The sequence below is a fragment of the Podarcis vaucheri genome, assembly GCF_965113315.1.
Source record: "Podarcis vaucheri genome assembly, chromosome: 6".
Lineage (NCBI taxonomy): Eukaryota > Metazoa > Chordata > Lepidosauria > Squamata > Lacertidae > Podarcis > Podarcis vaucheri.
The window spans coordinates 74,506,903-74,523,818 of NC_138764.1; the positions used below are offsets into that span (position 1 = coordinate 74,506,903).

General features: G+C 45.3%; 2 protein-coding genes across 2 annotated transcripts in view; one reads left to right on the plus strand and one right to left on the minus strand.

Moving 5' to 3' along the window:
• ARL8A (ARF like GTPase 8A) overlaps positions 1-16,916 on the minus strand; it is a 176,504-nt gene that overhangs the window by 147,311 nt on the left and 12,277 nt on the right. The gene's annotated exons all lie outside the window — the stretch shown is intronic.
• LGR6 (leucine rich repeat containing G protein-coupled receptor 6) overlaps positions 11,464-16,916 on the plus strand; it is a 153,937-nt gene continuing 148,484 nt past the window's right edge. Inside the window, exon 1 of the mRNA XM_082227417.1 lies at positions 11,464-11,910. Coding sequence (XP_082083543.1) covers positions 11,684-11,910 — 227 coding nt within the window. The 5' untranslated portion in view covers positions 11,464-11,683. The remainder of the gene's footprint in view (positions 11,911-16,916) is intronic.

The window sequence follows — 16,916 nt, forward strand, 5'->3', positions numbered from 1 at the left end:
TCCTGCCTTTCCTTCTAGCTTAAACATTTACCAAGGTCAATAAAACCCTGTGCCTCTTTATTGTTTTAAATGGTGGGAATTATTTGCTCACACACAACTGAACAACAAATAGGGCAATTGATTGTTTGGGACGATGACGTACTCACTGGGATGCATAGCAATCTGTATGTGAGAAAATGCACAACTCCATTGGAAATAAATGAATGAAAGCAGAGAGGGTGAACAAAGGTATGCTCTGCATAAATTACTATTACAGAGGACAATGGTGCTCTAATTTGTTCATAATTACAAGCAGTGAGGCAAGGAAAGTGTCAGGCACACTCTAGGACAAAAAGGAACAACCTGCTCCCCTCCCACTTTTTCCCGTTAGCATGGAGGGATGATGCAAGACAGTACAGCATGACAACATAACACGAGAGTAGCTGAGTACAGAGCTGCTCTGTTCTGCCAACTCGAACAATGGCAGCATGGGAACACATTGCCTTGGAATACGTCAACCAAGATGACCAACAGGGCATTTGCAGCAGCAGCAAAGCTAACCAACAATCCAGCTTATCCAAGTCATGACTAGCCAGACTTCCACAAAGTGAACCAAAGTTTTATGTATGAATTATGACCTTCTCCAAATCTCTAAGGTGGGTGGTGTAGGAAACCCTTGGCCATCCAAATGCTGTTGGCCTGTGACTCCCATCAGCCACAGCCAATATGGCCAATGACTAAAGATGATGGGAGTGGTCGTTCAGCAACATATAAAGGACCAAAGGTTCCCCACACCTGCTCTGGAGCAGGGATGGGGTATCTGTGGCCAACAAGATGTTGTTGGGCTTCAGCTCCCATCAGTCCCAGCCGGTGCTATTTTTCTAGAAAAAGAGGTGCTGGAACTCACCATGATCACCTCCCTCGTTCTCTTAGTTCCAGCACCTCTCAGGTGGGTGCCATTGCCCAGTCACATGGCCAGTGGTTAGGGATGCTGGGGAGTTATACAGTCGAACCTTCATTCCCGAACAGCTTAGCTGACGAACAAATCAGTTCCCAAACACCGCAAGCCTGGAAGTAAGTGTTCTGGTTTGTGAAAGTTTTTCATTTTTCGGAAGCTGAATGTCCATTTCAACTGTTGGCATTGTTTGCGGGGCCAATCAGCCAATCAGAAACTGCGCCTTGGTTTTCGAACGTTTTGGAAGGCAAACGGATTGAGTTCGAAAACCAAGGTACCATTGTAGTCCTGCATTCATTCTACTCATCAGAGACAAGAAATAGGTTGTCAGTCTTACTCAGGCCTTGGTTGCTCCTGTACCTGATCACTTATACTTTATGCACCTGGAGCTGTTTGTTGTACCACCAGCATCATTATGTGTGGCTAATGCTCAAGTATCATCTCATTCTTACTCACAGCCGAAAGCAGGTGAGGCTGGGTCAACCCTTTCCTTGGGAAGCCACCTTGCAATTTATCCCAGGGAGGGAGGAAACTCAACTCTGAGGGCACAGGCCAGATGCTATGGAAGCTACACATCTGTCAAGAATGCAAGTCATACTTCCTCCCTCCCCCCTCCACTCGCACCTCTTAGCTTCTGGGGATGCTTTACAGACAAAGCAGGTGGGCGGAAGGCTCACTGCTCAAAGTGAGTCTTAGATTTCTGGCTTTGTTGGGTTTTGTTCCTGGAGAATGGCCTTAAGAAAAGGAGGCCCTGAAATGGAGATCAAAGCTAGGGAGATTGCTCTAAGCAAGGAACAAAAGCCCCAGATAGTGTCTGGCTCCCGAGAGCATCACAATTAAAGAGAAGGAAAGAAAAGAAGCAATTGGGAGTCTACAATGTGAAATGCATAAGCAACCTGAGCTGGGGGTGTCGCCAGGAAATGGGAGACAGAGTTACAGCCCACAGGAGCAGGCCAGAGCTCAACCATTCTCTTTCTCTCTACCCTCACCTGCAACACTAGTCCTGCCTTTGCACGGCAATCATGGTGGCAGGTAGCATCACTACTGGCCCTCTTCTCATGCTCTACCAGCAGCCCAACATGCAGACATGCAGGACTTCTTTTTCTTCCAGCCACGGAGATAAAGTTTTTGGGAAAGCTTTGCTTGCTTAACTGATGTGCATTGAATAGTTGTTAAAAGGACAGGAAGAGGATCAGTAATAAAACTGGGAACTTTCATTTGTAAATGTAGTGAATGAATTGCCTTGCTCTGGGTTGCCAAGACCGGCCCTACCATTAGACAGAGAGAAATAGCCATTGGTCAAGTATGTAGCAAACAGAGTTTGAGCAAGCTGCCCTGCACCTCCTGAACTAGCCTGCTGCCCCCTCTGTGCAGTTGAAGATATTGTCTCATTGCCAAGGTTGAAGGAAGATTCGAGTGCCCGTTTGTATGCACCTTCTTGTCCTTTGCCTCTGGCATCAAAACGTCTTTGGCTGACCCTGTGGGCTGCCTCACTAATTTTGGCTATTGGGTTCAAGGAAACAGCACAGTTAGATTTGGATGCAAACATTTTAGCAGCCATTGTCTGCCCTAATGCACCTTTATCATTTCTAAGCAAAAGCAGACTGAAGCACAAAGAAATCATTGCTAATATTCCCAATAGTTGCCAGGGAGCAGGGAAAGCTCTATTTGCTCCTATTTATTCTCTCTCACGTCCACACACATATGAACCTATTCTTATACTTCACTAATGTTTATGCACCCCTGAAGACACACTTAGCCTTGCACTTACACAGCTGCCATGCAAACATGCTCATGCACACACTCATGCATACACTGATAAATATGAAGCTCCACCCTCTGTCTGCTAAAGATGAAAGCAGGTCACAGATTTTTTTGGACACGTTGAGAACTTACTCTGCAATGTAGTGATGTCCACAGGCTACTAGGTAAGGAGGTAGGAGACGGATGTTCCTTCAAGCCAGTTATTCACAAACCTCCCAGGACAGTCTCTGTGAAGCTACTCTCTTTCAGCCTATGCCAACAGGGGTGCTTTTCCTGGCATGGATATTCAGTGTTGGAAAATCAGCCTTAAAAGCATGTAGAGAAGAAGATAGGGCTTGACCAAACACCGGTTGGTGTCATATTTTTTTTAAAAGGCGAGTCTGCTGGGAAGGCAAGTGTCATTTTGACTGCAAGCCAGGAGATCCCCTAAGTTAAAACCCCAAATTTCCTCCAATGCAATCCAAAACTATTCCAACAAGTTTTGGACTTAGTTGTGTCTCACCAGAGTTACCAACTACATGGAGAAAAAAATGGCTGTTGTAACTTTAAAAACAGCTTGATCTGCAGAAATCAGCAGATGAAACTATTCACAGCATGCAAATGGGTGCATACTGAGCTGCTGTTAAAGGTTAATTAAATGCACAGCTATAGTAGCCGGATGAAAGTTAACTAATAATCTCACTGTCTTTTTGGTTTAATTCCCTGTCTGCTGCAAGGAAACACTGACTCACAGGACCTATAGTCATCCTTTGGCACTCATTTCTTCGGCAGTGCATGTGACGCTCAGTGCATGCATGCACACTTGCACATGCTATTTAGTTAGCAACATAGATGAAACAAGAGAAGAATCCCCATGAGAAACTTGCCTAAGTGCAAGAGTGTGCCTGTATCCTCTTCTAGGCCCAGCAAGGAACAGGATTTATTGCACTATTTTCTGATTTATTAACGCTGCACCTGCTAAGCAGTTGGAAGATCCAGTGCTTTTTTTCTGGGGGAATGCAGGGAGGTGCCTACCCCTAAACATTTTGTGAATCTAAGTTTGGCCTCATTGAGGGGCAGTATTTCAATATGAGTAGGAAAATGAGACTACCCCTAAACATTTTTTTAGGAGAAAAAAAAAACACTGGGAAGATCTATCTTCTGATGCAAGCTCACGCACAAATGCACCTCTCTTTCTGGAACCATTTCCCCTGCAAACCATTGATAACTGTTGTTGTAGGATGGGGAAAGCATGATGCTGAAATTGCAACAGACCGGTCATCCTCGTAGGAACAAATTAGTCTGATCAAGGGGGATGAGTTTAAATTCAGAGATTAACGCAATCAAGTGTTCTTTTTTTAAAAGAAACCTGGAATGTGTGTGGGTTTTAGGCCACCATTGGCCTATGACCTTCTAAACCATTTTGGTCCATTTAAGGGCTGGCTGTGTGTTTGCACTGCCTTGAGCTTGTGTTTATATCTTGAAATGCGTCCAGAAGTCATTGACTGGGGCTGCCTGTGGCATTTCAAACCCTGGATGGCCCTGCTGGGAGCAGCAGGCCAGGGCCTCTGCCCACCCCTCTTCGGTCCAGCAAATGGCTCCCCTGTGGCCTTCTCCAAGCCACATAGAGGGCAAGTCCATAAACAAAGCCCCAGGCATCTGGCTCCCTTTCCTCTCCATCCATGCCACTTATCTACAGCTGTGCTGTAGAACCTGATGGCATGATACCCTAAAATAGCAAAGGAAAGCAAGCGCTTCTAAGCTGAGTGCGTTTGGACACAGCGAACACAGAGCTTCTAGCCAAGCCGCAAGAATGTGAGCCTCAACTTTCACAACAAGTGCCCTCTGAAGAAAGCAGGAGCAGAAAAATACACCACCACACGCCCACCCCACCACCGGGGTGGGTGGAGGGAAAGCAGTCACTCTACCTACACTCCAAACAAGAGCACGGTATGTGCTCTGGAGACGCTTCCAAAATGCCCAGGGCTAAGGGTAATGGAATGAAGCAGGTGAGGGCGGCAGCAGGTCCTAAGAAGATCACAGCCAGCAGCAAGAATCCCGTGCCATGTTTCACACCTGTGGGCTGTGCAGACTTTCACACCTCTGATACCTCAAGCCCTGCACATGGAAGAAGATCAGGGCACATCCCAGGCCAGGCACGGCAGTTCTGAGGTGAGTCCCAAAGGTTGACTGGAGAGGCCTTGAGGCTCACAATGGGCCCCCAGACCTGAGGTTCTCCAGCCCTGCCTAAAAAGGTCAGATTCACCACCTGGGGGTGCTATTAGATCCAGTCTCATCTTTGAAGGCGTAGCCAGCCTCTGTGGCACAAAAGCACCTTTCGCCAGCTCAATGTCATATGCCAGCTGCTGCCCTCTACTGGACAGAAAGAGAGTCAGGCCAAAGTCATACACACACTCAGGTAACTTTATAATGCATTCTCAGTGGGACTGGTTCTAAATACTATCTGGAAACCGCAGTTGGTTCAAAACACAGGGGTTAAATTGTGACACTGGTGCAGGTGTATCGATTGCCAGTGGTTTCCTTCTCCATTTTCTCAACACAATTCAAAGTGCTGGTTTTTTTTTTAAAAAAAGGAGTAAAACCCTAAATGCTTAGAACCTGGCTTCCTTCAGGGCTACTTTAGTCTATAACCGTGAACCTGACAGGAGCTTTAAGATGATTTCAAAAGCCCTTCTTCAGGTCCCTTCACCATCAGAAATGGAGTAGGCAGTGACCAGAGAAACAGCCCACAGGAGCCAAATCCTAGGGGTCGTGGGGGCCTCGCCCCCCCACAAAGTAGATGGGCATTCCCATTCAAATGGTGTGTCTGCACTGTGTCATGTGAACGATTATACGGAGCAGTGCTTGCCTGGGCCCCCACAATATTTTATTCAAGTTGGTACCCCTGAAACAGCCTTTATCTGGTGGCACACTGTCTTTGGAACTCCCCAAGAAGCCTGGCCTGGCACCAAGTCTACAGCAGACCTCATTATCTGCTCATGCCTTTTAGATCTTTTGTCTTTACACTTGTTTTATTTTCTTTTTACATAAATTGTCATGGCCTTTGGCTAGTACAATAAACTTATGGGTGATGATGAAGAAGATGATGCTCTCTACAAGTGTGCATGCAATTTTAGTGTATATTTTATTTTTAAACTGTGTTTTTATATGCCACTCCTCTAGTCTTGTCAGGTGAAAAAGCAGGGCAATAAATGAAACAAATAAAAGAGATGAATAGATGCCTGCCTAACTACATTGTGCTAGTGGCTAATTCCTATTGGTGTTGAGAATCTCCATATCAAGGTTAACTCCCTGAATATTTTTCTAATTCCTGCCTCATCCCTTGGTCTCAATGAGAAGCAAGCACTTTTGTTTACAGTTGCTCTTCCAAAGATCAACAATCCTCACATATATACTCTAGGTTTCCTAAAGTAACCAGATACATACAGCAATGAATGTAAGTGTATACAAATACTTGTGTAATAATAATTATAAAGCTTAGTACCACATGAATCTTTAAAGTATATATTATACTTTATATATATTCTACATATAACATTTGGGTGTATAATTTTGCATGTAATTAGTCTTTTTAAAAAATACAATGCATTGGTGGCTCAGACATCAGTAGTTTGTCAATGCAAGTTGTGATCTTATATGAGTGGCATTTGATGTGACTGAAGCCACTATGTTTCATGTATAAATCTGTTTAAAATGGATTCCTCCTCCATTTCAGGTCACTAATCAGACATACAGGGCATATATCTACATGACATTTGCATAGGCTGCAATGGAACCCTGGGATGTGTGGTTCTGTGATAGGCTAACTAGGGAACTATGGAGAATTCTCCATACTTCATCCTTTACCAAACCACTATTCCAAGGGTCTTTGGAATGGTAGAGTTATTCCAGAGTTATTAATGAGAGTTAAAGTGGTGCATAACTGATATAAATCTGACATCTGACAGCAAGTCCAGTGGGACTTGGATTATCAGAATAGAGATGGATGGATCAGTCTACTGATCTGTATGAAAATTAGTAGTTAAATATATATTTCCTTACCACATGCACTATTCTAAATTCATCTCCCCCCAAGGCAAACGTTTCTAAGCATATTTTATATCTAAATATGCAGTTTTAAAAACATGTTGTTACTTATTTTTGAGCTGAGAACAGCATTGTAACATTTGGAGATGTACAAAATCTGAAAATTAGCTGCTTTCCAATCAGGACATTATTCTAGGAGGTGTGTATTATGCCAGTATGTATTGGATTTATTTATTTAAGACATTTATATACAGTGCTTTTTTCTTTAAAAAATGTTTAGGGGTCCTCTCATTTTCCTACTCTTATTGAAATGCTGCCCCTCAATGAGGCCAAACTTAAGATTCACAAAGTGTTTAGGGGTATGCGTACCCCTGCATCCCCCTAGAAAAAGCACTGTTTATATATTACTTAATTATTAGCATTTCTGAGTCATGAACATACAACTAAACTATACAGAGAATAAATCAACATGATAAAATTGAAAAACTACCTTGTAATGTTTGATGTTTTAGTATGTACTGATATATGCTGTGAGCTGCCCAGAGTGGCTGGGGAAACCCAGCCAGATGGGTGGGGTATAATTATTATTATTATTATTATTATTATTATTATTATTATTATTAATGCTGCCTGCTGGGGGGAAATGGGAACAATGGATTTTTCAAGCATCGCTATTCCAGATACCACCAGTGTATATTTACTTCTGGTAAAATATACAAAATAAATCTCTGGCTATCAGGATGAGTTATTTGTTCAACTTAGGTGAGGATCCTGTGGTCATCCAGTTTTTGGAGCCACAGCCTGCATTACCTATGGTGAAAGGTGATCTGGAGAATCCAAGCTTAGCTTCTCTGATTAACTGATTGTTCAAGCTGCTTCTTATTCATAGTTTCTTAACTGTTTAGAGAAACTGTTGTCTGATGCTGGTTATTTGCTTAGAATCCCTTTCTACCATCCACCCCAGTGTTTGGAAATTAAATTCTCAAGGTCTCAAACCCTCCATGAGTTAGGGACGTCCCCTGCATGTGAAGACAGGCGCCGGCGGATGAAGCCCAGTAGTGGGTCCGACAGTCATGAAGGCAGTTTCTGTGCGTGCTGTAAGAGGGAAGTGTGGGGCAGATGGGGTTCGTCCATCTGGGAAGGTAGCCCATCGAGGAGAAGGAAAACTGCAGTGGGATATTTTTGGGATAATAAAAGGCTAAGGAATAGCCTCCTTCCGGCAACTCTTGCAGCCAAGCTGGTGCTAAACGTATTACTCTGCTTTCCTTATTACTCTGCTTTCCTTTGGACCGCCATATACATTGCTCAGGCTTGTACCGCGGCAAGGTCACTTCGGTACTGCTAATGCAGCAGTTTGATTTCACCCTCAGAGGCACACTCCATTGTCTCTCAAGACAGATGGATGCCAGCAACCAACAAGGTCTATCTGTCTTTTGAATTGAATTGAATTGAATTGAATTGAATTTATTATTTCGGTCACAGACCAGTTCCAGCCCATGTACAATATCAAGGAAGTCATAAAACACGATAGGGATACATTTGAATTTGCAATTTGGTATAACAGGGACACAACAGATATAGCAACAGTTAAAAAATATATAAATTAAAACTTAGTCACTAACATATAACCTAAAATTATCATTTAAGGCCTTCATCATTATGATAGCACAGCTTGTCCCCTAGGTTTTATGGCAATCACACAGAATTTGGCTACCCTTAATGTGATCTCAGGATCCTTGTCCTCTACCAGGGATTTTAGACACTGAAGTTCGGATTCATTTGGAGATTTTTGCATAGCAGGGGTAATAAATATCCCCGTAGAAATGGCAGCGTAACAAGGCATGAGAGACAGTTTCTACCTCCATCAAGCCGCAGGGGCAGACTCATTCCGCGTATGGTTTACCCTTGAATCTGCCCTGCACATCTTTAAACTTTCTCTTCCCTGGATCGAGAGTGAAGGAAACTTATGGACGCAATGGTTCAGAAGCTTGGTGGTTCGAGCTCACCCAAGGATGACTATGGGTGAGATTCCTGCATTGTAGGAGGTTGGACTAGATGACCCTTAAGGTCCCTTCCAACTCTATAATTCTATGTTTCTATCTAGCTGAACTTCATCCGGCTCTGTATATGACATTGTAGCTCTAAAGATGTGATGCATTTGAAGTGCCAGTGCTATAGTCTATGCTTTACTTAGTTAACAAATTAATTGTGAATGTACTTTCCATGTTTCCCCAAGAATGCCAGGAAATTATAGCTCTTATTGCCTTTGTTAAGGGTGTGACCTTTATTTAGGCAATACGGATATCTATCACTCTATGTGGATGGTTGTATTGTGGGATGGTAGCTTTAGCTGAACAGAGGAATCTGGGACTTAGCTCTGCCACTTACAGCCATCCAGCTCCTAGGAAGCACTGAAGCTTGAATTAATAACAGGAAATAATGCCATATCCTATCAATATTGCCTAAATAAGATGTCTATTAATTGCATGGCCCTAACAGCTGTGATTTGCCTTCATTTTGTAGCTTGAGTGAACATAAGAACCTAAGAACACAACAGGTCAAACTGAAAGGTTGTTTTGTTTCTTTGTTCATTTGTTTTTGGTTAATTGTAAATGTAATTGTAGCGTGTTTAGAGAAGGCTACGCTAGCAACTCTCTCAGCAGGCAAATTTGAAATTGAAAATGAGAAACTCAATGGAAAACTTAGTGGGAGAGATGAGAAGCAGGACTCATTCTATCAGCTCTGTTGAAAAATCAGCTCCATCATCTCATGCCCCAAACTATTTCCAGCTGGACTTTATAAGAGCTACTATTTAAGACTTGGTGTCTGTGTTAGCTTGTTCTTCTTCCCTCCTCTTTTCCTTGTGTGTTGTACCTTTTAGATTGCAAGCCTGCAGGCAGGCACTATCTTGTTGTAATTGGCTGCATGTAAGCCACTCTGGGGAGTCTTTTTGGCTGAACAAAAAAGAAAGAAATGGTATCATTAATAAGAAATTACACGCCATTTGAAAGAGCAGAGATTTATATGCAAGCTAAGTGGCTAATTTAGCTTAATATGCCCTACATTCACATTTGCACATTGTACTGTTAAAGGGGCAGGGGCAGGCCAGGATGGTGTTTTCTTTAGGTTAATTGGCAAGCCAACCTTGAGGTTCACAAAAGAAAATGGGAGAATTCAGAAGGAAAAAGTGCACACACAAGTCTCCTAAATCTCTTTCCCCCCTGAAGGCTTTCATGTGCTTATCAGAAATCCAGCTACTATGTACCTCTGAAATATTTCTACCTCCCCCATTGCTCTCAAACTATGTTTACTCATCTCCTGTGATTTCATCTCCCTGTCTCCTTTAACTTCTAACCTCCTACTTTACCTGAACTGTTTATGGTGAGCCTTGGGTCTATGAGTACTTTCATATCTCTCTCCTCATCTTCCCTTGCATCTTTTTCTGCCTCTCATACAGTCACAAACTTTGTGTAAACACTCCCATTTACCCTGCACCCAGGACACACTCACTACTGGTTCAAGAAGTGGTGTACACAGGTTAGCCACATTTTACATCTATCCTGATGTTTCTTACGAAAGACTGCATTTTGATGCATCTTCCCCTGAACCAGTTTTGATCCAAATTGAGGGGTGAAAGTGACCTAGATGTGCTCAAACCAGTAACATGTACAGAGCCTGATGGCCATATTCCAGCCAGCCTTCTTTGCATTCACAGTCCATTCAACATCACATCTACAACCTTCTCTCACAACAGGTTCCTACTGAGCATGTGCAGGGGGCATCCTTATGAACTCCCATTGAATAACACTGGCTACAAAATGCCCTTTTAATTAAAAAACCAAAACAAAACTACAAACATCCCCCAAAACTTGTGGGTAATGGTAATGGCATGTGCAAGGTGTTCACCTTGACCTAATTCAAAAAAACATTTCCCAAAAACTGCAGTATAAATGGATGGATATTTCCCTAATAATTACTCTAGCCAGGTCTATGGATGAAAAAAACAAAAACACTACCCATCAACTTCACAAAGTCACTTATCCTCAGTTTAATTCAAAATAATTTGTTTCCTATGCCCAAATTTGGTATGGATGACTCTCAGACTTAACTCTTCTACACAGTTAAGTTTCAAATCAGTTCGTTGCACCATTTTCTAAGCCAGAAAATCCTCCCCCCCTGACTTCTCATTATAACGGCAGGATGTGATTCAGCTGACTCACCTTTAACAGACAACCATGACCCTATAATAGGGAGAACAATCAAGAGTCTCTTGGCACCTGAAAGAGGAATACATTTACAGGGAAAGATTCTTTTGTGGGCTAGAACCCAAGATATTTTGCAGCTTAAGACGAAGGAAGAGTCCCTTCTTCTGGACTGGCGACTGAATCTTAATTCAACACTGGCAAATGGACAGTGTCCTCCAGTGCCCTTGGCCAACTTAGGGTCCGGGGGGGGGGCACAAACACAAATCCCCCAGCATCTGTTGTCTGATGAGGTTTTAGGCTCTGTCAGTATCTCTCTTCTTCTTCCTCTTCTTCTTCTTCTTTCTCTCTCTCTCTAAAAAAACACACGTTTCCAGACAAATTCCTGAGCTGCTAACAGGTCTTTCCCCTTTCCTTTTGAATGAAATTCCTGCCAGCCCTGAAGGAGGGAGTGCGGAGAAAGTTCCCCTTTAACTCCTCCCATGTGAGCCTCTCGCTCCCTGCCCAGCCCAGCCCAGCCCAGCCCGTGTGAAACCCAATAACCGAGATCATTCAACAATGCCTTCCCTTCTCTGCCTGCATCTTTGCTGCGCCAAGGAGGAGCGCAGGAGATTCAGAAGGTGCTCCTCCTGCCTGTGAGGTGTTGGGTCGGTTCCCTCCACGCGCTGAGCAGAGCAGAGCTCAGAGAGAGAGACGCACAGAGAGAGGCAGTGTTGGTGAAGGAGGAGAAGCAGCAGCAGCAACAGCAGCCCACAGAATGCTTGCCGCCGCGGGAGTCAGGATGGAGCAGCTGTCGCCCTGCGTGTGGCTTCTCCTGTCTCTTCCAGGCGCCCTGCAGATCGCGTCTCTGGAACCAGGCGCTGCGCCCTCCTCGTGCCCTCCGCTGTGCCACTGCGAGGAAGATGGCATCATGCTGTCAGTGGACTGCTCGGAGCTGGCTCTCTCTTCCGTGCCGGGGGGCTTGAGTCCCTTCACAGCCTACCTGTAAGTACAAAACTGTCGCACCTTGAGGTTTACTCTCTCTCCTTGGTAGAAAGTGCGCAGGGGAGCACGGAATTGTCTGCTGGGTGTCTTCAAGGCCACATTTTGCTGAAATAAAAGTTTCCACTTGCAAATTAGAACAAGTAATAACTTTTTAAAAATAATAAAAGCAGGCAGTTATTATGACAAGAACCGATTTTCTCTAACACCCCCTCCTCCTCCTGCTGCCCACTCCCCTTGTGGTCCTCTGCAAAGCCTGTTTATATTGTGATGTTCTGCATGCTTTACTTCTTGATTGCTACGGATCAGAGGAGACAGAGCTTGTTTGCTGGGCTGATTCTGATTGTTTGGGAGCATAATGGAGTATTTATACTGAGTAATTACTGCAAAGTGCTATGGGATCCGTCTTTCAAACATTTCAAGAGGCAACGCTGACTTAGGCTCTGGAACCGTCAGGATCCGGCTTGAAGTTCCCAGCGAATTGGGAAGTTCAATGAGCTTTGGGAAACATTTTCCAGCTCTGCCCGGTACGGTGAACCTGAACGAGTCAAGGTAAAGGAGATTTGCTGATTGGCTTCCAAGCAGCATTTGAGAAGTTTCGCGTCTTCTCTCGGGAGAGTTGTTTGTTTGCTCATGGATCGGTGACTGGAGGATGGCTTGGAAATTCGGGGGGTTGCCTTTCTGCACGCCTCTTTTCCTTGCCTCTCAGGGCTGGACGGGCGCTCTCGCTTTGAACGAGAGGAGCTGGAAGGCTGCTCGTAAAAGACACGCTGTCTATTTGGGCACAGAAAGTTTAACGAGCGCAAAACTGTCCTGCACGGTGGAAGCAATGATGGGATGCAGAGAACCTGGCATTGCTTTTTATACAAGGAGAGAATGTTGGAAGTTTGTGAGGGTTGCCTGGCTGTTGAAAAGAATTACATGGCATACCCGGCAAAGAGGGCTGACGTTTGCTCATCCCCACTAAGCAGTGCTACATTGGGAAGTATTTCCTAGTGCTTAGAGCGGAGAAACTGGCAGATGACTCAACTTTGAGTTCTGGTTTTCCGACTTCCTTGAGTGCGATAACTCACCTGCTGTGCATGTCTCCTAAACGCTTTGGAAAGTGCGCATGGACTTCTATAAAGGAAAATCCTGGACCCAGCCAAGATATACGTTCACAGCAAGCCAAGATGCTCTAAAGTCCATTTTCCTAGTGCCTCAGGAGTGATAGTGGGAGATGCCTATAAGTAGCAATACTCTGTTGGACCCCCTGGAATGAGTCAGTTGGGAAAGAAAGATACCACCATTTCAGAGGGATGCTATCCTAGAGAATTGGGAAGCGTGGCACACAAGGGAACTTGCTGGAGTAAACCACACACCAGAGCCATCTTTTCCATAGGGCTTAGTGGGGCGTCGCGCCAGGGTGCTGGCCTCTTAGGGGCGCCCCAGCAAGTGGCTTTGCCGGTGGCCTCCCCTTTCCCTGCACACACGCCAGCTGCGCCCCGTCAACGATAAGGCTGGCAGGAGTGCAGCTTCCCTCCCAAGCCTCGGGAGGACAGCGATTCCCACAGAAGCTTAGGATGGAAGCTGCGCCCTGCCAACCATATGGCTGATGGACGTGCAACTTCTTTTCCAAGCCTCTGCGGGGATTGCTCTCCTCCCGAGGAGGCTTGGGAGGGACACAACTTCACTCCCAAGCTAATGCAAGGATCGCTCTCCTGCAGCGGCATGGGGGAGAGTTGCACCCCCCGGATGGCTGGCAGTGCGCAGCTACGGCCATCCCAATACTATCCGTGGTAATTTGGGGGTGCTGGGTGGATATTTGCACCCCAGCGCTGCATCAGCTGAAGATGGTCCTGCCGCAGGCACCCATGGTACCCCCTAGGATATTGGCCTCGCGTCGCACTTCACACCCAGAGGCACTCAGCAGATGGATTTGGCGGGATCGGTAGCTGCAGCTCAGGAGTTCAAGAGTGGCATTCAACTAAGTTTTACTCAGTGGAGCCATTGAAATCAATGGACCTAACTTGGCCATGTCCATTGATTTCAATGGGTCTACTCTGGTAAAATTTAGTTGAATGCCACCTGAAATCTTACATTCGTAGAATTGCAGAGTTGGGCAGGACCGCGAGGGTCATCTAGCTCAACCCCTCGCAGTGCAGCAATCTTTTGCCCAGTGTGGTGCTTGAGCCCATGCAGTGGCGTAGCGTGGGGGGTGCCAGGGGTGCCGGCCGCACCGAGCGCAACATTTGGGGGGGCGCGTTTGGCCGGCCCTCCTCGAGGAAGCAGGAACCCCACTGTCCTCGGACCTCCTCCGAAGGCTGGCGGTGGGGCGGAGAGACCTTCTCCCCGCGCCAGCCTTCGGATGGCTGTCCTGAAGACTTGTGGTGGAAGCAGTGGCGTAGCGTGGGGGTGCAAGGGGGGCCTCCCGCACCTGGCGCAACATTGGGGGGGGGCGCAGAAGAGACTCGAGTGCTAAAATCCACGGGTTAGGGGGCACAAATTACTTGCCTTGCCCCGGGTGCTGAGAACCCACGCTACGCCACTGAGCCCACGACCCTGAGATTAAGAGTCTCATGAGCTGTCCTTCACAAGGAGGCTTACTGATCAGTGGATTAATGAGGAGAAAGTGGGTTCCTAGTTGGCTATTTGACACAGGCTGAATAAAGAACTGAAGTGTATGTGCCCATGTAGCTATCCCTTTGAGCTATCCCATATCATGCATCCCCATGACCAGGAGACGGTCTCCTTTGAGATGCACCAGAATTTTTTCTGGACCAGTGTGTTGTTTTTTGCACAGCACACTCCAACACATGATGCCCCATGTGGTGTTATATCTAGGTCAGAGTAGTCTGCTTGAGCAGCTCATCATGTCATTGATCCTAGGATGCTATCTGAGAAGTGCTGTTAGGGGACTCAGTTTGCCTTTTAAATCCATCCTCACACATCCTGCCTTTAAAACCCAGGAGAAATCTCTTAACGCTAGATTTGACCAGATCTTCACTTTCACCCTTCCGTCCTGTTGCCCTGAAGCTGCTTGTACCGCAGCAGCAGCAGCAGCTATTGCTGTCCCACTGCCTTACTGCAGAGATTGACTATCACACAGCTAGAAATTAAGACCAGTGACAAATGCCCCATTTGTTGGCCACCAGGTCACCACAATCACCTTCCTACACCCAGGCTAGATTATGCACACATAAACCATTTATAGGAGAACCCACAAAATCTAGACACAAGAACAGGAATGTAAAAGATGCATCAGGTGTCTGGACCCAGTTTGCCTCATCAACATCCATAAACTCAGAACTAAACTGTGCAAGGGAGAATGGTAAACATGCATTCAAAATCATGTGACAAAAACTTTTGGGGAAAATTTGGAGTAAACAAAGAGTGAGTGGGGAAAGAGTTAAGCATTGCCTCCTTCTCTTTTGGTCTAAATTCCATCCTAAAGAGGTTTAGCTTTTAAAATGTGTTGCGGCATTGTTGCACATACTAATGTACAATTTGCCTCTTAGCTATTACTGAGTTTTGTAACAGTTCTAGCACGATTGCAAGATCACAAAGAACATATTCCTGGCCGTAATAGCTAAAGGAACAGTACTCATGAAGGTTGCAACATCTGGGGTATAAATATGTATAGGAATTTTCCTTTTCCAGGGATATTTCAGCCTCCTTTTCCCTCACCCAGAAGGATACATCAAAATTTGCTGCATCTGGAAATGTTTGTTGCTTTACACTGATCTAACCCTATTTCTGAGCAAAGCTTTTCAAGAGTTCAGCAGGATGGGTCGCAAAGTAATCATTTTGCAACGTATCCCTCTTGTAGGCACTTGCCTAGTTTGGGCATGTGGTGGCGCCATTGACAGCTCTTTGTGGTACGCATCCTTGCACTATAAAGTATAGATTCTCCCAAGGCCATCCTTCAAATAGAAAGGTTTTTCAGGTGTTCGCTATCTGCTCCTTTTTCCTGTCCTCCTGTGCATTTGTCGCATTTTCAAAAGAGTGGCTGGATCCCATCATGTACATGGATATTTCAAACTCAGAGGTGTTGCTTGTAACTGGTAATTGTAAGTGTGAGTCTTTCTCAGCACCAAGTGCCTCTTGGTGCTATAGATTCCTCCCTCCCTCCCAAGCCCTGCACCTCAGGCTGTCAGGGGCATCCCAGTTTAAACTTGATTGGGAACTCCAATCTAAATGTGATTAGACACATGTGGATCTCGTTGCTCAAGTTTTATCCCCTTGGACTAGAACTCTGCAGCGTGAATCAGCAGAGCAACCCCTACTGATCAACAAGAATTCATGAAGAATAGTTACACTGGTTTATGGATTTGTCTGGCTTATAGATTTATACAAACTGCTTTATAAATGTGTCTTATTTATACAGTTGCTGGTTTCCAGCATCTAAATGCCCAGTTCCTCCAAGTTATTATTATAAGCTTTCTTGGTAATTGAGCAAAAAGAGCATAGGCAGTAATGTTGGGCACAATAAGGCCATTAAACAGAAGGCAAATGCCATTTGCTCAGAGCATCTTCTTTTGATGCTTTGTATGTGAAAGGTTCCAGGTTTACTTCCTGGCAGCTCCAGGTAGGGCCGGGAATGTCCCCTGATTGTGCTGCTGCCAATCAGAGTAGACAGTACTGGACTAGGTGGGCCAATGGTCTGCCTTGGTATAGGGCAAGTTCATAATATAAATAGGAAACTCACAGTACTGTGAATGCCCCCAGCTCTTTTTATATTAAGTTCCAGTGAACTGAATACATCATTGACCCTCCTTACTCGCTCACCTGTCCTGTTGCTGGTGTTGGGGGTGAGGAAGGCACAGAACTCAGTATCTTAAGGCCTCAGGGCCCTAGTGCCAGTCCCTAACCCTTTCTGTTGCTTCCCCTCAGCACCACCACCACCATTGCCACTTACCCATCAACTTGGCAAATGTGAAAAAAAATAACAGTAAGAAGCAGCAGACTTTCACCACTTGCCTCCTCTGCCTCCCTCTGGGCAGCCGTGAAAATTGGTCCCCATCGGCTTT